General features: G+C 43.4%; 4 protein-coding genes across 4 annotated transcripts; 2 read left to right on the forward strand and 2 right to left on the reverse strand.

Moving 5' to 3' along the window:
* Positions 1–4,325: 4,325 nt before the first annotated feature.
* N7447_009707 (uncharacterized protein) lies at positions 4,326–4,818 on the forward strand (the record flags this gene model as incomplete). The annotated part of the gene is made up of 2 exons (XM_057233969.1): positions 4,326–4,349; positions 4,540–4,818. The coding sequence occupies 2 exons, from the start codon at positions 4,326–4,328 to the stop codon at positions 4,816–4,818; spliced, it is 303 nt and encodes a 100-aa protein (XP_057083511.1).
* Positions 4,819–6,032: 1,214 nt separating this feature from the next.
* Positions 6,033–8,148, reverse strand: N7447_009708 (HAT dimerization; the record flags this gene model as incomplete). The annotated part of the gene is made up of 3 exons (XM_057233970.1): positions 6,033–6,616; positions 7,525–8,010; positions 8,061–8,148. 3 exons carry the CDS (start codon positions 8,146–8,148, stop codon positions 6,033–6,035), a joined length of 1,158 nt encoding a protein of 385 aa, XP_057083512.1.
* An 11,037-nt stretch (positions 8,149–19,185) lies between these two features.
* On the forward strand, positions 19,186–19,960 carry N7447_009709 (uncharacterized protein; the record flags this gene model as incomplete). Its single annotated transcript, XM_057233971.1, has 4 exons — positions 19,186–19,205; positions 19,279–19,309; positions 19,616–19,715; positions 19,779–19,960. 4 exons carry the CDS (start codon positions 19,186–19,188, stop codon positions 19,958–19,960), a joined length of 333 nt encoding a protein of 110 aa, XP_057083513.1.
* Positions 19,961–21,206: 1,246 nt separating this feature from the next.
* On the reverse strand, positions 21,207–22,289 carry N7447_009710 (uncharacterized protein; the record flags this gene model as incomplete). Its single annotated transcript, XM_057233972.1, has 3 exons — positions 21,207–21,212; positions 21,259–21,520; positions 21,979–22,289. 3 exons carry the CDS (start codon positions 22,287–22,289, stop codon positions 21,207–21,209), a joined length of 579 nt encoding a protein of 192 aa, XP_057083514.1.
* Between the last annotated feature and the right edge of the window lie 1,413 nt (positions 22,290–23,702).

Consider the following 23,702-nt stretch of genomic DNA (forward strand, 5'->3'; position numbering starts at 1 on the left):
CGCGCTATTACTCGTTTAAACTCTACTAGTAGCCGAACGTGACTCTCGCGACTGTAAAGGTAGGTGTTAGAGATATGCTTTTTAAACCCTCTTCTAGTTCAACAGAATTGTTATTCTAGTATGTCGCAATACGAACTATACGCTGAGGCTGGCCCTTCATCCCAGATCACATTGTCCCACGCCGGAATTCCTCCACCTTCTTCAGTCTATAGCATTGGCATTATTGATGACCCCCTTACGCCAGATCATTTAATTAGCCAGCAGCCAATCTATAGCGGACCAGAATCCTCAATCCTCTAAATAGAGCCGAATCCGATTCCTCCAAATCTCCGCCGTATCGGTCCTAAACATCAAAAGTTCTGGGTTCTTTGGACTACAATGAATAAGACCGACTTCGTTGAGTGGTGGCGCCATACGGCAGGTGCTCACCCACACCCTCCGCTTCATAAAGTGAACTTTGAAGCAAGGTATACCTCTGCTACTTGGGAGCACTTTGACCAAGTAGCACACTTTTAAACCGGGAAACCAATGGCACTCTGTCGGAGGTGTGGAAAAGCGCTCTCGCACCCATCCTCGACATTAAATGGTTCGAAGTCACTTACTGCACATTTATCTAGCCGCGCATGCATAGTTGCCTCGAAAAAGGCTTCAACACAACAGGATATACAGCAATCGCTCGAACTTGCGGTATTATATACGTCCGATTCTACATTCTATCGATTTGATACTAATATCTATATTATATTTAGTCTACTCGTACGCCTACCCGAAAAGTCTTTGACCAACAACGATTTGAAAGAGCCTAAGTCAAATTTATAGCGAACTCACGCCTTCCATTTCAGATCCTCCGGCATAAAGACTTTGAAGATCTAATTACAGAGGCTCAGCTTTCTTAATAAAAACTCACCCTTCTATCACCAAAGACCGCGCGGCGTCGGCTCCAGTCAATCGTCCATACAGAGCAGCAAAAGCTCCTTTCTCTTCTCCCAGCCGGAGCGAAGCTATCAATTGCCCTTGATTGTTAGACCTCACCCTTCTAACAGGCATTCATGGCAATCACAGGCTATTTTGTGGATATCAATTGGGATTATCATGAGATACTTCTAGGTTTCATGCTAGTTCACGGCCAGCATACAGGCTCCTATCTAGCAGACGTTCTCCTTGAGGTTCTTCAGTAACAGCAGGTTACTAATCGAGTGATTGCGATTACTACAGACAATGCGTCAAATAATAAGACCTTAGTCGATAGTCTATGTGATTCAATCGAACGGTTAGAGCTTCCTAATTTCACTGAAATTGTACGGATTCCATGTCTTGCTCATGTGATTTAATTGAGTCTGAAAGATCTCCTTGGCCTAATAAAGGCTGATCCAAAAAACGACAAGACAGCAACAACATGGTCGGAAGAAAACGGGAGTGTTCTTCAACAGGCAAAGAGACAGAAGGGAATCATTTATACGCTAGCTAAGGTAAAGTAACTAATGCCTTTAACAATTTTATCTAATACTAACTACTATACTGCCAGGTACGGGCCTTCGCAGTTTTTATTAATGCCAGCCCACAGCGACGGGAGGCATTTCTAAATCTTTAAAGCGAAGAACCGAGGCTTACCCCGATCCAGGATGTACGCACTCGGTGGAATTTAACATATCTTATGCTCCAGCGCGCCAATCGCCTTTCAGATAGCTACCAAAGATATTACGCAGAGCATCAGCGCCCCGAATTCCGGCTTGGTAAAAGCGAATGGCGGCAGATCGAATACTTACTCCATATCACAAAGCCTTTCTACAAATGGACGGTTGGCCTATCAAAGATTAAGGCGACAACAATCCATGATGTGTTCCGGGTCTATAACCGACTATTTACCCATTTTGAGCAGGCCCAGGCCCGACTTCGGCGAAAGAAAGTGCCTTGGAAAAAGGCTATGCTTAAGGCTCTTAAGGCCGGAAGTAAGAAACTCTCGGTATACTATAAAGCAACTGAGCAAGCACATGGCAGCCTATATGCAATTGGTACAATTCTTGCACCTCAGCATAAACTTGAATTCTTTAAAGGACCAGAGTGGGCAGGTGAAGTCGATAATATGGATTCCTCCTGGCATGACATATATGAAAAGTCTCTTCATAATCATTTGGAGGATTACTCAAAACGCCAGCCTAAAAAGCAAGTGCTTATAAAGGCAAAGTCCTCCTCGCATAGCACGGATGCAATGATGAGCCTCTTCGAGGAGGATCAACCAGAGCCACCACCGCAGCCGAAGACTGGGTGGCAAGAAGAACTTAAGGGATATCTTAATACTGGTATGTTTAGATGATCATGATTATAACTTAACTAAGCTAATTATATATAGAACGGAGCATAGTAAACCCATGCCATTTCTGGAAAGAGAATGAGTATAGATTTCCGATACTCGCAGCGGTTGCACGGGATGTCTTTTCTATCCCAGCTACTGGCGCCGGTGTTGAGCGCCTCTTTAGTACTGCTCGCGATATCTGCCATTATCGACGAGGCTCATTGAACGAAGTAACAATACAGGATTTGATGATGCTTCGTTGTTTATCCAAATTTGATATTGAAAGTGAGGAAACTGGGGAGGATTTCCAACCTGAGGCTACCTTAAATCAGGACGAAAGGACTGAGGGTGATGAGGTAAGGGAGGCGGGACTTCCTGAGTGTATACCAGAGGCAATTAGCGAGGGTGAGGACGGTGATAACTCAGATGAAGCAGGAGAGATTGTTACCGATCAGGAGGCCGCTGAGGAGTCAGATGATGATTCGGCACTACATCCATTGCCTGCCATCGATACTACAAGTCAGGCACGCCCCCAAAGAGATCGTAAGCGGCGTAGGGATGAAGATCTATACGAGTATACTAGATAGTTTAATCACAGGATACTATAATTACACTACTTTTTGAGAGGAATTAATCCAGAATCATTCAATGCTACCTCCCACTGTAAGCTAAATACCCATTAATACAGGGCATTTCTGCATATCTTATGCAGGTCACGTTTTTCTACGTGTTTGCAGTGTTTACAGTCCCATGGGAGTCCCATCAAAGTCCCATGGGAGCGGACTAGCACCTCACTCCCATCTCTTGGCACTCCCATGGGACCATATGGGAGTCCCATCTACTCCCATGGGAGTGGTCCCATGGGACCAAATGATGGGAGTTGGCAAGGTCTACTCCAGTCATCTCGGCTGATTAAGTACGTTAATATTCTTTAGGTTAATACCAGCCACTAATTCTTAATCTGGACAGATCCGCAGTGCACGGCCGTCGTACGTCAATGGACTCTTAATCGCTTCTCGTGGAGTTCGTTTCCCAGGCATATGCCATCGGTCTCGCTAAGGCCACCCATTTAGTAAATCTGTCGTACGATTACCTAGTACCTAGGAGGGATGCTGTGCTAATTATAAGTGGAAGGAACAGACAGCGCAGTGCAATGTACGAAACTCTAACGAGCCGCGATACATCCCGCAGGCGTCTGCTCCTCTACCACCCCTAAGCCGGGTTAAGGAGCTGACCGACTCGGACGAAGCTAATGACGATAACGGTGCTAGTGGTACTGCTACAGCAGTATAGATCGGGATCGTACGATAGGTATATTGGTGGTACTGGCAGCTTAGGTGAGGGGATAGGGACAATACACTAGGTAGTCAAAGTAGGAAGTTTTGGGCTTAGGATTTAAGAGTTACAGAGTCAAGGTATCGTACGAATACAAATTTAGGTACACGTTATCTAATCCTCCACATCCTAGGTCCCGATATACCAAGTTATTAATATCGAGATTTATCCTTTAATTTAATTATTCACCGATTCCATATATACTCCGTATAATCCTTTTAAGTTTAATCCTATAGGAGATATATATTTTATTATAGGTCCTCCACGTGAACTTCTTGGCTATTCCCCCCTTTCTAGCGCCAAAAAAAAAAAGGCTATAGCTTTAGACTTATAAATACCCTACTCAGAAGTGGATTTTATCTTTCGTACGATTTTATATAAGGGACAGCCTTTAGAGCCTATCCTTAGCTATCACTATTGCGATGGCAGAGACCAGCCCCATAAGTCCACAATTTATCTCACTCGTACCCCGATTTCCTCTAGTGGTTTGTCAGTCCTATCAGGTAGCCGTACGACTAAAGCAGATCACCTACCATCTTACCCACGATCCTCATCGGGTTTCTCTACGCCACGCCCAGGAGGCTGCGGCGACCATAGGAATATGGGAAGGTATCTCGTCCGATCCAACCACTCTACAGTACCCTCTAAGTGTCCAGGACCTAATCTAAGCTCTATCTATCTATACCGACGGCATGCTATGTACTGTGGCTACCGACTGTCAGTATGTCTGTCGTAGCCTGAAAGCGATGAAGGAGCACTGGCGGATAACGCATAGATTCTCTGTCCGTACGAAGCCTAGGCACCCTCGAGCTCAGCACCAGCAGAGAGCTAGAGATCTCCTTAATCGATCCTGGCAGCAAGTGACCTGTCAGCGGTTCTTCGTACGAGGGGCAGGCTCATCATACTTTTAGGTGCAGCAGCCTGGGATCACCCATTTACCGCAAGCGCCACCGATCCCATCCAGCCAGGCCGAGGAGATTGTACGACAGGTCGAGCAGCGCTATACCGAGGCCCTCTCGACGGTCGAGCATACCGTCGAGGCGGGCCAGGTCGATGACGCTAACCCATGGCTTCGCCGTACGCAGTGGCCCACGTATCTCCGGGGCATTCTAGTACCGCCCCTCCTTCAGTCGCTCGAGACTCCGGCGCCCGAGGGGGCAGAGAACGAGGCTATCGTACGAGTGATTTAGGACGTGATGGGCTCTGTCGCGGCTATGAGCCAGCGTATCACCAAGCAGTGCGGTCACTTTGCCCGGACCGAAGCCGCTCGTACGGAGCTAGACTTCCGCAGAACCCAGTACTGGGTCGAAACCTTCAACCCAGAACCCAACCCAGTACTGGGTTGGGTCGAAACCTCATAACCCGGACCCAACCCGGACCCAGTACTGGGGCCCCAATAAACCCAACAATAACCCAGTTGGACCCAACTTTAGCATAAATTCTGGCATAAACCTAGACCTTGCCAACTCCCACCATTTGGTCCCATGGGACCACTCCCATGGGACTAGATGGGACTCCCATATGGTCCCATGGGAGTGCCAAGAGATGGGACTAGGGTACCCAGTCCGGTCCCATGGGACTAAGATGGGACTCCCATGGGACTGTAAACAATGCAAACATGCAGAAAAACGTGACCTGCATAAAATATGAAGAAATGCCCCGTATTAATAGGTATTTGGCTTACAGTGAGAGTAGAGTGCGCGGCAAACCTAAACCATACTTTCTATAACCAGGATTTCTGACCGCGGTCAGAATATATGCTTATTTAGTTATTATAGGCTTTTGACAGCCGTTAGAATATATACTACATTTCTGACCGCGGTCAGAATGTATGCTTTATAGGCTTTTGACAGCCGTCAGAATGTATACTGCATTTCTGACCGCGTTCAGAATATAGGGTGATATAGAATCTAATGATTAAACTATCTAGTATACTCATATATATCATTATCCCTACGCCTCTTGCGATCTCTTTGGGGTCGAGCTTGACTTATACTATCAATGATAGACTGCGACATCGCCCATGGACGGGCGGGTGGGCAGTGCCCACGGGCCTTATGTAAGCGGGCGATGGGCACTATCCATACGCCCATGGACGGGCCCTACCCTTAGGGCCCATTGTCCATGGACACCGTGGGCGCCCATGGGCCTTTTTAGTAAGCAGAATTTCTTGACCTCGTGACCTGCATTATTTGTGCATTTTTTTCTCTGTATTTTTGAGTAATTCGATTACATGTACAATGACTTGATACTACTGTCAATTTTCTGACCGAGGTCAGAAATGAGCTTTAGAAGCCTTTATATAATAACTTGATACATTGTCACTTTTTTGACCGGGGTTAGAAATGAGCCTTGGAAGCCTTTGCATAATGACTTAGGTATTCATTATATTCATACATTCACACTAATACGATACAAATTGATCATCATTGGGTTTGCCACGCTTCCTTGCTTCTCTTAAACCAGGGCGCTTTTGAGTGCTACCCTTATCTCCATAATGAGGGAGATGAGGACTACTCTCATCTTCGCTGTCGACTAGCTCACTTCTCTGTCGCTTCCGCGTACTTAGCACTATAGAAGGACGAGGAAGCTGACTCTCCATTATAAACTCATGCTCGATCAGTCTAACAGGATCATTATCCTCGGAATCCTCACCATCGCTGATTAGTTCAGGCATGTCAGTGGTAAGCTCAGCCTCTCTCTGTTCGTCTGCTTCTTGCATTGAATCTAAGGACGTATCCTCATCGGGTAGTTCTTCTATTTTAATGTCGAACTGGGTTTTACACCGGAACATCATGATATCCTGGACTGTCTTCGCACTCAGCCGCCCACGTCGGTAGTGGCAGACATCCCGTGCTAAATTGAAAAGACGTTTAACTCCAGCGCCTGTTATAGGAATAGAGAGAATGTCGCGAGTAACACTGGAAAGAATTGGGAATTCATTCTCATATTCCTTCCAGAATTGTAAAGGATCGACCTTTCTCCTTACTATCATAGGTATTAGTATTCCTGCTCGTAATAACAGTGAATATAACGTACGCTTTTTAAGGTATCTAGCAAGTTCGTGCTCCGACGTTAATGGATCAGAGTGGATGTGAGGCAGAAGGTCAAGGAGGGCGTCTAGGTCACTTATACTGGCTGAGTGACGCTTAGGGGGTTACTCTTCTCGTAGGGACCGTGTCTAAGTGTGTCTTTAGGCGTAAGGAGCTATGAACTGGCGAAGCGTTTCCTTATACTGATCACTCCAGTTTATGTCGTTCTCCGATGTACCCCACGCCTTACTTAAGAAGAAGTGAAGCTTATGCTGGGGTGTAAGAATTGTTCTAATCGCGTAGAGACTACCATGGATCTCTTTCGTCTTTGTGTAGTAAGAGGTAAGCTTTGCCATCCCAGCATTGAGGGCTTATAGCATCGCCTTCTTCTAAGGTATGGTTTTCGGAGTGAGTCGTGTAATCGATTCCTCGAAGTGCTTAAAGAGGGCGTTATAAATACCAAAAACATGGTGTACTGTTATCTCTTTAGTCTTTGAAAGCACTGTGGTAAAGCTAGACCTTGCCAACTCCCATCATTTGGTCCCATGGGACCACTCCCATGGGAGTAGATGGGACTCCCATATGGTCCCATGGGAGTGCCAAGAGATGGGAGTGAGGTGCTAGTCCGCTCCCATGGGACTTTGATGGGACTCCCATGGGACTGTAAACACTGCAAACACGTAGAAAAACGTGACCTGCATAAGATATGCAGAAATGCCCTGTATTAATGGGTATTTAGCTTACAGTGGGAGGTAGCATTGAATGATTCTGGATTAATTCCTCTCAAAAAGTAGTGTAATTATAGTATCCTGTGATTAAACTATCTAGTATACTCGTATAGATCTTCATCCCTACGCCGCTTACGATCTCTTTGGGGGCGTGCCTGACTTGTAGTATCGATGGCAGGCAATGGATGTAGTGCCGAATCATCATCTGACTCCTCAGCGGCCTCCTGATCGGTAACAATCTCTCCTGCTTCATCTGAGTTATCACCGTCCTCACCCTCGCTAATTGCCTCTGGTATACACTCAGGAAGTCCCGCCTCCCTTACCTCATCACCCTCAGTCCTTTCGTCCTGATTTAAGGTAGCCTCAGGTTGGAAATCCTCCCCAGTTTCCTCACTTTTAATATCAAATTTGGATAAATAACGAAGCATCATTAAATCCTGTATTGTTACTTCGTTCAATGAGCCTCGTCGATAATGGCAGATATCGCGAGCAGTACTAAAGAGGCGCTTAACACCGGCGCCAGTAGCTGGGATAGAAAAGACATCCCGTGCAACCGCTGCGAGTATCGGAAATCTATACTCATTCTCTTTCCAGAAATGGCATGGGTTTACTATGCTCCGTTCTATATATAATTAGCTTAGTTAAGTTATAATCATGATCATCTAAACATACCAGTATTAAGATATCCCTTAAGTTCTTCTTGCCACCCAGTCTTCGGCTGCGGTGGTGGCTCTGGTTGATCCTCCTCGAAGAGGCTCATCATTGCATCCGTGCTATGCGAGGAGGACTTTGCCTTTGTAAGCACTTGCTTTTTAGGCTGGCGTTTTGAGTAATCCTCCAAATGATTATGAAGAGACTTTTTATATATGTCATGCCAGGAGGAATCCATATTATCGACTTCACCTGCCCACTCTGGTCCTTTAAAGAATTCAAGTTTATGCTGAGGTGCAAGAATTGTACTAATTGCATATAGGCTGCCATGTGCTTGCTCAGTTGCTTTATAGTATACCGAGAGTTTCTTACTTCCGGCCTCAAGAGCCTTAAGCATAGCCTTTTTCTAAGGCACTTTCTTTCGCCGAAGTCGGGCCTGGGCCTGCTCAAAATGGGTAAATAGTCGGTTGTAGACCCGGAACACATCATGGATTGTTGTCGCCTTAATCTTTGATAGGCTAACCGTCCATTTGTAGAAAGGCTTTGTGATATGGAGTAAGTATTCGATCTGCCGCCATTCGCTTTTACTAAGCCGGAATTCGGGGCGCTGATGCTCTGCGTAATATCTTTGGTAGCTATCTGAAAGGCGATTGGCGCGCTGGAGCATAAGATATGTTGAATTCCACCGAGTGCGTACATCCTGGATCGGGGCAAGCCTCGGTTCTTCGCTTTGAAGATTTAGAAATGCCTCCCGTCGCTGTGGGCTGGCATTAATAAAAACTGCGAAGGCCCGTACCTGGCAGTATAGTAGTTAGTATTAGATAAAATTGTTAAAGGCATTAGTTACTTTACCTTAGCTAGCGTATAAATGATTCCCTTCTGTCTCTTTGCCTGTTGAAGAACACTCCCGTTTTCTTCCGACCATGTTGTTGCTGTCTTGTCGTTTTTTGGATCAGCCTTTATTAGGCCAAGGAGATCTTTCAGACTCAATTGAATCACATGAGCAAGACATGGAATCCGTACAATTTCAGTGAAATTAGGAAGCTCTAACCGTTCGATTGAATCACATAGACTATCGACTAAGGTCTTATTATTTGACGCATTGTCTGTAGTAATCGTAATCACTCGATTGGTAACCTGCTGTTGCTGAAGAACCTCAAGGAGAACGTCTGCTAGATAGGAGCCTGTATGCTGGCCGTGAACTGGCATGAAACCTAGAAGTATCTCATGATAATCCTAATTGATATCCACAAAATAGCCTGTGATTGCCATGAATGCCTGTTGGAAGGGTGAGGTCTAACAATCAAGGGCAATTGATAGCTTCGCTCCGGCTGGGAGAAGAGAAAGGAGCTTTTGCTGCTCTGTATGGACGATTGACTGGAGCCGACGCCGCGCGGTCTTTGGTGATAGAAGGGTGAGTTTTTGTTGAGAAAGCTGAGCCTCTGTAATTAGATCTTCAAAGTCTTTATGCCGGAGGATCTGAAATGGAAGGCGTGAGTTCGCTATAAATTTGACTTGGGCTCTTTCAAATCGTTGTTGGTCAAAGACTTTTCGGGTAGGCGTACGAGTAGACTAAATATAATATAGATATTAGTATCAAATCGATAGAATGTAGAATCGGACGTATATAATACCGCAAGTTCGAGCGATTGCTGTATATCCTGTTGTGTTGAAGCCTTTTTCGAGGCAACTATGCATGCGCGGCTAGATAAATGTGCAGTAAGTGACTTCGAACCATTTAATGTCGAGGATGGGTGCGAGAGCGCTTTTCCACACCTCCGACAGAGTGCCATTGGTTTCCCGGTTTGAAAGTGTGCTACTTGGTTAAAGTGCTCCCAAGTAGCAGAGGTATACCTTGCTTCAAAGTTCACTTTATGAAGCGGAGGGTGTGGGTGAGCACCTGCCGTATGGCGCCACCACTTAACGAAGTCGGTCTTATTCATTGTAGTCCAAAGAACCCAGAACTTTTGATGTTTAGGACCGATACGGCGGAGATTTGGAGGAATCGGATTCGGCTCTATTTGGAGGATTGAGGATTCTGGTCCGCTATAGATTGGCTGCTGGCTAATTGAATGATCTGGCGTAAGGGGGTCATCAATAATGCCAATGCTATAGACTGAAGAAGGTGGAGGAATTCCGGCGTGGGACAATGTGATCTGGGATGAAGGGCCAGCCTCAGCGTATAGTTCGTATTGCGACATACTAGAATAACAATTCTGTTGAACTAGAAGAGGGTTTAAAAAGCATATCTCTAACACCTACCTTTACAGTCGCGAGAGTCACGTTCGGCTACTAGTAGAGTTTAAACGAGTAATAGCGCGAAGATACATCACAAATAGGCTAGTACCCACTTATTATATGTTACTTATTGGTCTGTTCGACGGGACTCCCATGGGGGTCCCGCGGGACTCCCGTGGGACTCCCATGGGACTCCCATATAAAAGGGAAATTGATTAGATTTAGGGGTATCTACAATCCCCCATAACTTTAAGGGGAAAATTCTCACTTTTAAGCCTTCTTTATCCCGAAATTACTCAATAACCACGTAGTATGAATAGTTATTCTAAAGTGAATATAACTAATTTAGAGGTAAGGTTTCTTATGGTGCGGGAATTAAATATAATTTGTTAAAATCTTTGTCAAATTTATACTTTCTAAATAATATGTAGAAAATGTAGTGTAGTACCTCTCTGTAAATATATATTTTGCTTAACCACTTCCTTCTAATACTATGTTTAAATCTCCTTTGCGCCTAAAAGCCACCACAATCTAGTATATGAAGTTTTTTTTTTGAAGATGGATGCTTTTTGATATATACTTGAGTCATTTGTTAACTCTATTATGGACTATGTCATATAACAAAACCATATTGTTAGACATTGAAAGTAGGGACACTCATACGCCTGTAAATAACAGTATTTTATCTGATTACTTTGCAGTTTTGTGCAGCTGAAATAGGAAATCCTTGGCAAAATTATGCTAGCGTGGGACCATATGGGAGTCCCATAACTCCCATGGGACCCCCATGGGACTACTAGGGTAATGGGACCGGAATTTTTTTAGTCCCATGGGAGTAGATGGGACCAGGATATGGGACCAAAATTTTCTTAGTCCCATGGGAGTTGGCAAGGTCTAGGTAAAGCGATAGAACGGCTCTGTGATATACAGAAGGTAGTCGACCTGCCGCCATTCTGCCTTACTGAGTTTATATTTCTGAGTCCTAATGTTATCACAGTATTCATCGCAGGGCTTACTAAGGCGTTTCGCACGACGAAGCATTAAGAAGGTAGAATTCCAGCGGGTGCGGACATCTTAGATAGGCGCAAGTTTTACTCCATTGGTCTGGAGACGGAAGAAATCATCGCGACGTTAGGGGCTTACATTAATGAACACAGCAAGCCCTCGAATCTAGATAGTTATTAGATATATTAAGTGATAAAGAAAGTGATACACTTACCTTGACAAGGGTTTGTATAATGACTTATTCACTCTGTGAAGCACGGAGCGATCGAGCTTGGGCTTGGGCTTAGACATCTGAAACATTCCGATCTGTGGTATCGTTCTGGGGATCGGCCTTCACCGATCTAAGTAGCTCGCGAAGGCTTAGCTGGATAACATGTGCAAGATAAGGGATTCGAATAACCACCGGGCTATTCGTTAGTTTAAGGGAGTCAATAGAGTCTTAAACTGCCTATACTAAAGTTATGTTATTTAACGCGTTATCTGATGTAATCGCTAACACACGATCAGTAATATTAAGCTTCTTAAAGATCTCCATAAGTACTTCACTTAGATTCACACCAGAATGCGCCCCATTAAGTGGTTCGAAACCAAGTAGGAGCTCACGGTAATTCCAGTCTCGGTCGATAAAGTACCCTGTGATTACCATGAATGCCTGCTGAAAAGGCGATGTCCAGCAGTCGAGGGCGATTGAGAGCTTCGCATCTTATGGTAAGGTAGCGAGAATTATATGTTGCTCCTCGTCGACTAATTTCTTAAGCCGGCGTTGAGCAGTGCGAGGATGGAGTAAAGTGGGTTCAGCTGGAGCCTTTTGTGCCATTCGAATCAAGGAAGCAAATTACTTCCTCTTAAGTATCCGGAAAGGGAGGTTCAGACTGGTAAGACATTCAATCTGCTCTCTTTCCCATTTATCATTCGAGAATTTTGAGTTAGAAGATAACTCCAGTGCCTAATATATAATATGTTAGTTATCTTAAAGGGTATAATCATATAAGACTTACCGGTATATGCTGCATAGTCTCCTTAATCGACTGTTATGTAGACTTACTTTTACCACCCTTTTGGCATTTACCTAAGGCTAGATGCCGCTTAAGTGTATTGGTGCCGCTTTGCTTTGTACTTAGATGAGGCAATGTAACCCCACACGTCCGACACATGACTAAAGGTTCGCCTGTAATATGATGTGCTACCTGGTCGAAGTTCTCCCAGACATCTGATATGTGTTTTGCATCCCATCGTAGCCTTTGTTGTGTCTCAGTACTGCTGCCGCGTACTGTGGTACGCCACCACTCGATAAACTTTACTTTAGACGCGGTGTTCATCGCGTCGTAGAGGATAAACTGCTTTCTCCGATCGGGGCCGACGCGTTTAAGAGAGTAATCAAGAATAGCCGGTTGAGTGAACTCGGACTCTATCAGTGAGATAGAAGTCTGTTAGCTGTTAAAGAGACTGGGATTAATATTTAGATTAAGGTTAGGATTAAATATATCGGCGACGTAGGAGAGGTCTGGTTAGGAGCTCGGAGGAAGTGAAGAAGGCCCTGCGGTATAGGCACTAGGTTAGGACATGGTTAATGTGATGTAAGGGATAATATAACGACTATAGGAGAGTGAGTGATCTGAACTTACAATAGGTAACTTACGACCGTGTGAAACGAGGATTACTAGTAAAAGGGGTGCTTTATATAGATCTGATAGATCGTAAATTAAGTGTAGACCCACTATATGTTATAAGCTGATTGGCTATAAGTGTCTTTATCCATGGGCATGCCCGTGGGCACGCCCGTGGGCACGCCCATGGGAACATACCTAAACGCCCATCTTAAGTTATAATCGAAGGATTTAAAACTCCCAGAATAATAACATAAGTCTTTGAGTGATATAATTAACAGAATTTAGTGATATAAGCTTATAAAATAAGAATTATACTAATTATCTTTCGATCTACCTATAAGAAATATACCAGAGTGAGAGATAAAGTAGAATCTATAAGTAGTATTTTACTTATGGAAAATGCCAGACATGTACCACTGACTTGAATATATATCTTTAAGCTGTTACAGTATGATTTAATAAGTTAATAAAAATACCACACAACATGATGTATTTCGATTAAAATTTTATTCCAATTCGTATCATATATATACTAGTTTCTCATATACATAGATATTTCAGTAAAATTTATAGATGTTATAGATTAAAACTGCCATTTTACATGGAGTTAGCAAAACAGGTGTAAATAACAGTTATTTATTATGCAAAGTCAGCGAGTTATACGTCCATTTTGGGTGACTTTATGCAATGGTGGGCATCGTGGGCATGCCCGCCGTGGGCATGCCCGTGGGCCTTGGGCGTTATGGACGGGCACTCGAAAATCCAAATAGCCCAAGGCCCACCGTGGACGGGCCTTGGGCACCTCCTAGGTGCCCATGGACGGGCGATGTCGCAGTCTAATCAATGATAATAAGAGGCAATGGATGTAGTGCCGAATCATCATCTGACTCCTCGGCAGCCTCCTGATCTATATTAACATCAACACCTCCGACTTTATCCAAGTTCTCACCATCTTCACCCTCGCTAATTCCCTCTAATGTAGACTCAGGAAGTTTCGCTTCCCTTGCCTCATTAACCTCCGTCCTTTCGTCTGGATTCAGAATAGACTTAGGTTGGAAATCTTCACCAGTTTCTTCGCTCTCAATGTTAAACTTAGACAAACAACGGAGCATCATTAGATCCTGGATTATTGCTTCGTTTAATGACCCTCGTCGATAATGGCAGATATCGCGAGCAGTACTAAAGAGGCGCTTAACACCTACACCAGTGGCTAGGATAGAGAAAATATCCCGTGCGACCGCTATAAGTGTCGGAAACCGATACTCATTCTCTTTCCAGAAGTAGCATGGATTAATTAAACTCCGTTCTATATAGGGTTAGATTAGTTAACTTATGATCATGATCATATAAACATACCAGTATTAAGATATCCCTTTAGTTCTTCTTACCACCCAGTCTTCGGCTGTGGTAGTGGCTCTGGCTAATCCTCTTCGAAGAGACTCATTATCGCATCTGTACTATGCGAGGAGGGCTTTGCCCTCGGAAGTACTTACTTTTCTGGCTGGCGCTTTAAGTATTCCTCTAAGTGCTTATGAAGAGACGCCTTATACACATTATACTAGGAGGAATCCATGCTATTAACATCACCTGCCCATTCTGGCCCTTTAAAGTATTTAAGCTTATGCTGGGGTGTAAGAATTATACTAATTGCATATAGGCTTCTATGTGCTTACTCGGTCGCTTTGTAGTATACTAAGAGTTTCTTACTTCCGGCCTTAAGGGCCTTCAGCATAGCCTTTTTCTAAGGCACTTTCTTTCGTCGAAGGCGGGCCTAGGCCTGCTCAAAATGGGTAAACAGTCGGTTATAGACCCGGAATACATTATGTATTGTTATCGCCTTGATCTTTGACAGGCTAACAGTCCATTTATAGAAAGGCTTTGTGATATGGAGTAAGTATTCGATCTGCCGCCACTCGCTTTTATTTAGCCGGAATTCTGGGCGCTGATGTTCTGCGTAATATCTGTGGTAGCTACCGGAAAGTCGATTAGCGCGCTGGAGCATAAGATATGTTGAATTCCACCGAGTTCGTACATCCTGGATCGGAGTAAGCCTTAGTTCTTCACTTTATAGATTTAGAAATGCCTCCCGTCGCTGTGGACTAGCATTAATAAAAACCGCGAAGGCCCGTACCTAGTAGTATAGTGGTTAGTATGAAATAAAATTGTAAGAAGGCTTTAATTACTTTACCTTAGCTAGTGTGTAAATGATTCCCTTTTATCTCTTTACTTATTAAAGAAGACTCCCGTTTTCTTCCGACCAGACTGTTACTGTTTTATCGTTTTTTGGATCAGCCTTCATTAGGCCAAGGAGATCTTTCAGACTTAATTGAATCACATGAGTAAGACATGGAACCCGCATAATCTCGGTGAAATTAGGAAGCTCTATCCGTTCGATTGAATCACATAGACTATTAACTAAGGTCTTATTGTTTAACGCATTATCTGTAGTAATTATAATTACTCGATTTATAATATTCTGCTGCTGAAGAATCTTAAGGAGAATGTCTGCGAGATTAGAGCCTATATGCTGGCCGTGAACTGGCATAAAACCTAGAAGGATCTCATGATAATCCCAGTTAGTATCCACAAAATAGCCTGTGATTGCCATGAATGCCTGTTAGAAGGGTGAAGTCTAATAATCAAGGGTAATTGATAACTTTGCTCCAGCTGGTAGTAGAGAAAGAAGCTTTTGCTGCTCTGTGTGGACGATTGACTGGAGCCGACGCCGCGCGGTCTTTGGTGATAGAAGGGTAAGCTTCTGTTAAGAAAGCTGAGCCTCTATAATAAGATCTTCGAATTCTTTATGCCGGAGGACCTCGAATGGAAGCCGTGAGTTCGCTATGAATTTGACTTAAGCTCTTTCGAATCGCTGTTAGTTAAAGACCTTGCGGGTAGGTGGGCGAGTGGCCTAAGTGTAAAGAAAATATTAGTATTAGATAGATAGAATATAGAATCAGATTTATATAATACCGTAAGTTTAAGCGATTGCTGTATATCCTGTTGTATAGACCCCTTTTTCGATGCAGCTATACATGCGCGACTAGATAAATGCGCAGCGAGTGACTTTGAACCGTTTGCTGATGAGGATGGGTGTAAGATTGTTTTTCCATATCTCCGACAGAGTGCCATTGGTTTCCCAGTTTAGAAGTGGGCTACTTGATCAAAGTGTTCCTAAGCGGTAGAGGTATACCTTGCATTAAAGTTCACTTTATGTAGCGGAGGGTATGGGTTTGCACCTGCTGTATGACGCCACCACTCAATAAAGTCGGCTTTATTCATTGAAGTCTAAAGAACCCAGAACTTTTGATGTTTAGGACCGATACGACGGAGGGTTGGAGGAATCGGATTCGGCTCTGTTTGGAGGATTAGACCTGGCTTTGAACCTCCGCATGGGTCCCTACCCCGGAACCTCGAACCTCACCTCTTGAGGTGAGGTTCCAACCTTACTAACCTCCAACCGCCCATTAACCTCCAGAGGTTCTTTGAGGTTCAACCTCCATCGACCCGCATGAACCTGCATATACATAATTTCTTGACGCCTTTCCTCTTTTGGCTGGATAAAATTGATGATTCATCTCTGTTTTTTACAGCTGTTTCGTTAACCAATAGACTTTCCACCGAATACTTTATCAACATAATGAATTATAAAGATATATTCATTGAAAAGTAAATAGGAGGCGTGGTCACCTATAAATTATAGGTAATATTCGATGATATCGACGTGGTGGGTTATCAATAGAGGTCATCGATAAAATGGCATGTAAAGTTATGGATATATATATCGCAGACATTGTAAAGTATGTGTATCTTTATTAGTAGAACTACTGTTCTTCAAGAAAACTATAAAGATGCAGTTTAATTCCCCCTTATTTTAATATCATTTAAACCGTTATATCCTCTTCTATCACTTTATCTTTTAGAATTCAGATTAATTAATCTAGATATACCGTGAATCCGGTTTAAATGTCCTAATTATTAGACTTAGACATTCTATTTTTCCTATATTAAGGTTCTCGTTAAGGTTCGTTAAGATTCGTTAAGGTTCGATGAGGTCCATTGAGGTTCGTTGAGGTTAGTTAAGGTTTATTGAGGTTCGTTTCTATAGTGATCCACTATACTAGCGAATCAGATATAGATAGGGCTTATAAAAGTTAATATATCAATTTAAGCATTATAGAACAGGGATAAACAGATGCCCTAAGAAGACCCCGTAACTTCTACAGAATAACTAGTAAGTTCCTTATTATCTTCGCTAAGTTACACTGGTTTACTAAAGTTATCATGTCTCAGATTACCGACGGCTACGGCTACGCATCATCTAGCTTCGAAGGGTTACCTCTAGACGCGCTACAATACCTTACCCCTGACGATACGCTATCCTAACGCGAAAGCCAGTTTAATTCAGTTCTAGACCTTCCAGACCTTCTAGATAACTAAGTCCGATCTCGCGCAGGACCTCGGGCCCTAGACACCCTTACGCGAATCAAGCCAGATAGTATTAACGAGTATATCGTCTTTACTACCGACATATCCGCGGAATTCGTTAACTAGTGGCTTTAAACCGATTTTAGTAAGAAAAAGCGGCTAAACTGGGAGGTTAGCCGTCGCGCAGACTGCTGGACTGGGTTTCAACAAGTTACACATACTAAAGATGGAAAGCCTGGCGTTATGTGCAATCGGTGCCGTATAGTTCTTACGCATCCAGCTATAAATCATACTGGAAACTTATCGATGCAGAAGCATCTTAATGGGCCAAGGTGTCGACAGCGAATTACGAAGAAGGGTAATATCCAGTAACTACTTAGCGACGCGGTATGTTCGAAATAGCCTAAATTCAATATTAATACTAATAATGAATTCACTATATTCTAGGCCGAGAGAAGACTAGCGCCTCTCTTTACCTAATAAACATGGGAACAGAAGATTCTAAACCTAATCACTGTATCACATTTACCCTTCCTCTTCGTCGAGCACCAAGAATTCCATGACCTTATTTCCTACGCACGGCTAGCACCTACATCACCGAGCGTTCCATTAAGAAAGGTGATTCGCGACCGCCTCCGGGGTTTCGTTACAGAGTATTAATAAGAGACACTATAACAGCTCCCATCTGGTGTAAAAATGTCGATTACGCTTAACTGCTGGACATCCCCATTTAAGCACGCATTTATGGCTATCACAGGATACTTCCTAGACCAGGAATGGGAGTATCGTGAGGTCCTACTTAGGTTTGAGCCAATTTCTGGATCTCATACTGGCGTGAACCTTAGGGACGTAGTTCTCCAGATCCTATAAAAGCACTAAATCGCTGACCGAGTGCTCGCGGTGATAACTAATAATGCGTCTAATAATAAGACACTTATCGCAGCAGTGAATGATTTAATCAAGAAGCTACATATGGAGACGGAATCTACGATTATCCAAGTGCCCTGCCTTGCGCATGTTATTCAATTAAGTCTAGTTGATTTACTTAGTAAAATCAAGGCTTCGCCAAAGAATGATAACGCCGAGACAGAATGGTCTAATGATCGTGTACGTTTACTTCGTGCGCGCCAGCAGAAACATGAGATCGCCGATACTCTAAACAAGGTATGCTTCTATTTATGAATCATAAATTATGATTTAATAATACTAACTATTCTGATTCCTGATAGGTCCGAGGTCTTACGGTTTATATCAACGGAAGCCCTTAACGTAAGGAAGCCTTCCTGAATACCCAGCCTAGTAATACGCTACGGCTTCTTCTAATCTAGGATGTTCGTACACGGTGGAATTCGACATTTCTAATGCTCCGACGGGCGAAGAGGCTTCATATCGCATTCAATAAGTTCTGTTCCGACTATGATTAACACCATTTTACATTGAGTGCAGAGGGGTGGCGACAGATTGACTATCTGCTTTATATTCTTCAGCCCTTTTTTACGCTCACTACGCTAGTTTATCGTACCAAAGACTCGAGTATCCACCTTGTCTTTAGGATTTACAATAAGCTCTTCGATCATCTTAAAAGATCGATAGGTCAGCTTCGTCGAAAGAAGGTTCCCTGGAAACAGTTAATGCTTTCCTCCCTCGATGCTGCGAAAGAGAAACTAAAAAAATACTACGCCGAGACAGATAGTATCGAAGGTAATCTCTATGTAATTGGGACGATCCTAGCGCCGTCGAGTAAGATGGAGTTCTTTTTAACAAGTGATTAGGACCCAGATCCTAAGACAGGAAAGGACTATAGAAAGGAATACCGCGAGAGTCTTCAGTCTTTTTTTAAGAGATACAGCCAACGTATACCATTAGAGATGATACAATCTGATAGCCAGTTATTCACAACTGAATCGGAGCTTGAGAAGGCCCTTAACGGCGATTCTTCATAACGATTAACTGCTCCGCAGTACGACGAGCTCACTAAATATCTCCAGAGTGGTAAGTAAGTAAGCCTACTTTGTGAATCATATAACTAACCTTACCTAATTAGATACTATTAAAGGATCTATTCGGATCTTCTGGAAAGATCATCAGAGGGAATTCCCTATTCTTACAAGCATTACCCGTGATATCATGTTAATTCCAGCGACTGGTGCCGGAGTTAAGCGTCTTTTTAACTCTGCCCGGGATGTATGCCACTACCGCCGGGGGTCGTTAAACCCAGAGACTGTTCGCGATATTATGTTATACATGTGTACAACAAGATTCGATATCAAGGAGGAGCAGCGGCTGATTCTCCAAGAGTATCTTTTAGACCATGAGATAGCCGCTTCGGCCGAAGCACTTGATGTCCAGACACATGCTTTCGAGGTAATTAGTGATGATGAGGAGGATATTGAGATACGTCTTAATACACCGGCTGCTATATCATTTACGTAAGTAACTCCAGACGCACCGCTACTCTCAGTAGTCGCCGCTGGAAAGCGGCCTGCAGTTAATTCTGACGATGAGGAAGACTCTGATACCGATGAATTTACGGAACCAGATAAGAATAGGGCATCACCCTTACCTAACTTCCCTGATACGCAGCATCGTGCATCCGGTAGAATACGGAAGAAGTCGAGACTACTGGATGGGTATATAGCTTGATTACTTGAATCTTGACTCTTCAGAACTATAACCAGACACTGCACTATAGATATAATATAAACCATTGATAATTAAAAGTTAAAACCCTAATTCGAAGCTGAATCCATGATATGCACTAAATCCTCCTATAAGGGCATACATTAATGAACTTCTGTTTTATAATTACGAGAGAATACAGCCTATTTCTACATAATTTATGTAGTTGACCCTAAGTCACGTTTTTTACCTATTTGTCATGCTTGTTGAACCTCAGGTTCACCCGCGGGTAACCTCCATGAGGTTCGGTCCAAGATAGAACCGCCCGGAGGTTCTAGGTCATGGAACCTTAACCTCCGGGTGGGTGAACCTCCTTGAGGTTCGTGAGGTTCACCCGCGGTTCCTAGCCAGGTCTATGGAGGATTGCAGATTCGGGCCCGCTGTAGATCGGCTGCTGGCTAATTGAATGATCTGGCGTAAGGGGCTCGTTAATGATGCTAATACTATAGACTGAAGAAGGTGGAGGGTTTCCCGCTTGGGAGAACGAAACCTGGGATGAAGGGCCAGCCTCAGCATATAGTTCATATTGAGACATACTTAAATAACAATTTTATTAAAATGGAAGAGGGTATGAAAAGGATATCTCTAAGGCCTACCTTTACACGTAGGAGAGTCGCGTCCTGCTACTAGCAGATTCTAAACAATAAGTAGCGCGACTACATATCATAAATAGGTAATGACCCACTTATTATATATCACTTATTGGTCTATTCGACGGGACTCCCGTGGGACTCCCGTAGGACTCTCGTGGGACTCCCGTGGGACTCCCATGGGACTCCTATACAAAGGGGAAGTTGATAGATTTGGGGGTATCTAGTAGACTTCGGCACGACCCACTATAACCCGGACCTAACCCAACCCAACCCAACCCAAAATGGGTTTTGGGTCCATTGCCTCGACCCAACGATGGGTTTTGGGTTATAGGTAATAACCCAAAACCCATTGGGTAACCCATTGGGGCCCTAATATAGAGCAAACCAGCTAAACAGCCTTCTAGAGTGGAGCTGCATAATTAATGCACTTTTTGCTTGTAATATTGAGTATTTTGTTTACAGATAGGTCTTCCAGAATAAATTAGAATAAATTGGATGATTATATCAGTATATATTTCTCTAATATTTCTTAAAATCATCATCTGCTCTACTCTTACGTTTCCTCCCTGAGGCCCGTATCTGAGTTGCAGACTCTGGTAACTGTGGCTCTGTCACCTCTATATCTATATCTATTAGATGAGGAGATGTCTCTCGTGGTCTACTGTCTACTCCCTCCTCCTCCTCCTCCTCCTCATTGTCACTAATTAAATCAAGCTCAGCATCCTCTGTATGATCATTAAGTTCCTCCTTTAATGACTCGAGCTCAGCTAATGAAAAGAACTGCTGGAGCTGCTTTGCCTCAGCTTCCTTAAGATTGAATCTTGTTGCACATAGAAATAACATAAGCTCCTCGATTGTTTCGGACCTCAGACGACCACGGCGGTAGTGATAAACATCCCGAGCAGTATTGAAGAGCCGTTCGACACCAGCACTAGTTACTGGGATAGAGAGAATATCGCGAGTAAGTAACGCGATTGCAGGGAAACGGGATTGGTTCTCCCGCCAGAATTAAAGAGGTTTAATCTTAATTAGATCTAGTAGTATAAATGATTAGTATTATCCTCTATAGAGAAGAAACAGATTATTAACATACCGCTATTAAGATATTATGTTATTTCATTACTAGCTGGCTTCGTAGATATCTTGTTACTCTTTAGCATCTTATTTAGCCTAGAACCAGAAGCTATTGTTGGAGTATTGGTCGATCCATGACTTGTCGTAAGACGCTCTTGATACGGAATCAATAACTCCTGGAACGATTTCCGGTAGGTATCACGCTAGTGAGGCTCCTAATTATCAGATAAGAAGAATTAAAATCTGCTATTAGGTGCTAGCATTGTCCTAACTGCATAGATATGTCCTTTGAGATTATCAGTTTGAGAGTAGTACTCATCAAGCTTTAAGCGACCGGCTGTGAGTGCTTTAAGTATATCTGACTTCCATGGAACACGTTTGCGTTTGAGTAGTGCCTCTGCTTCGAAAAAGTGATTAAAAAGGGCATTGTAAAGCTTGAAGATAAGATGTGTCGTAACCTCCTTTGTCTTCGAGAGTTCTGTTGTATAGTTAAAGAATGGCCGAGTGATTTGTAGAAGATAGTCGATTTGACGCCATTCTTGATTATTAAGCAACATCTCCTTATAGTCATACTCCTCACAGAAGGGCTGGAAGAAACTGCGTAGTTTCTTTACACGACGAAGCATTAGGAATGTAGAATTCCACCGAGTCCTCACATCCTGGATTAGAATAAGCTGGGGTCCCTTTTCTTGAAGTCGGAGAAAGGCCGCCTGGCGTTAGGGACTTGCATGGATATACATAGTAAGATAGCGGACCTTATTTAAGGTATATGAGATCCTCTGTGTCTGATGCCGAGCATTTGCCTTTACTGCGGATGACTTCTGGTTAGTCCACTTCGTTTCTGTATTCTCATTTAGAGGAATAGCCTTCAGACGATCAAGGAGCTGGTTTAAACATAGCTGGATAACATGAGCAAGACAGGGTATTCGGATTACTGTCACATCGCTAGAGAGCGCCTGCTGTATAGCATTAACCATTATCTTGTTATTAGTAGCGTTATCAGTTGTGACTCTAAATACCCGATCCTGGATATGATGCTTAACTAGAGTTTTAAGGACTATACCACTTAGATTCAAACCAGTATGAGAGCCATGAAGTGGTTTAAATCTAAGTAGAACCTCTTGGTATACCCAATTGCTATTAATAAAATAGCCAGTGATAGCCATAAACGCCTGGTTATATGGAGAAGTCCAGTAATCTAATGTAATTAAGATTTTTGCGTCGTTAGGTAGCGTTTAGAGGATAGACTTCTGTCGTTCTGTAATGATATCACGGAGGCGACGGCGTATTGTAGTAGCGGAGGGTATTAGGGGGGTGGATGGTGCAGAGCGGGCTAATCGGAATAGCTTATGAAATGTTGGATGTTCAATAAGGTGGAATGGAAGTCGATTAAGGGTAAGAAATTGAAGAAGATGCTCTTCCTAAACTGACTGTGAAAAAGGAGCTTCCGATTAGCCGTTATCCTATGTATCTAAGAGTGTTACTAAAACCTAATAACTAAATAAAATATAAGGGTTTACTACCTTTTGAAGGAACCTAGTAATTTCTCCTTTCCCTCCCTACTGAGCTTTACGACAGCCTGCTGTCTTTAAATGCTTTAACATTGTTAATGTGCCATGATAGCCCTTACCACTAGGCGATAGAGAATGAGGATGCTCCAGGATTTTTAAGCAGCGCTTACACATCACCTTTAGCGCACCATCTTTGGTATGGGTAACTTGGTCGAAGTTACTCCATATATTTAAATTACGATTTAAGTCCTAGGAAAGCTTACTTTTCTGCCTATAGTCGGTTTGTAGCCACCAGTTAACCCATTCTTTATATGCCATATCGTCATAAAGCACATATGCCTTTCTCCGATCGGGGCTAACGCGGGTAAGAGAAGGTGGGATCGGTAGAAGGTTAGAGGGCCGAAGGAAGTCGGTATTAATAGCATCAAAAGGCTCGATTGTGAGTTAGCTACCAGGTGGGGTTAGAGCCCGAGAAGAGGGAATAAGATAGCTAAGGTTATCTGTATCCCTATCGAAAAGGGTAGGTAG

The sequence above is a fragment of the Penicillium robsamsonii genome (genome assembly GCF_028829455.1).
Source record: "Penicillium robsamsonii strain IBT 29466 chromosome Unknown utg000005l_segment0_segment0, whole genome shotgun sequence".
Classification (NCBI taxonomy): Eukaryota; Fungi; Ascomycota; class Eurotiomycetes; order Eurotiales; family Aspergillaceae; genus Penicillium; species Penicillium robsamsonii.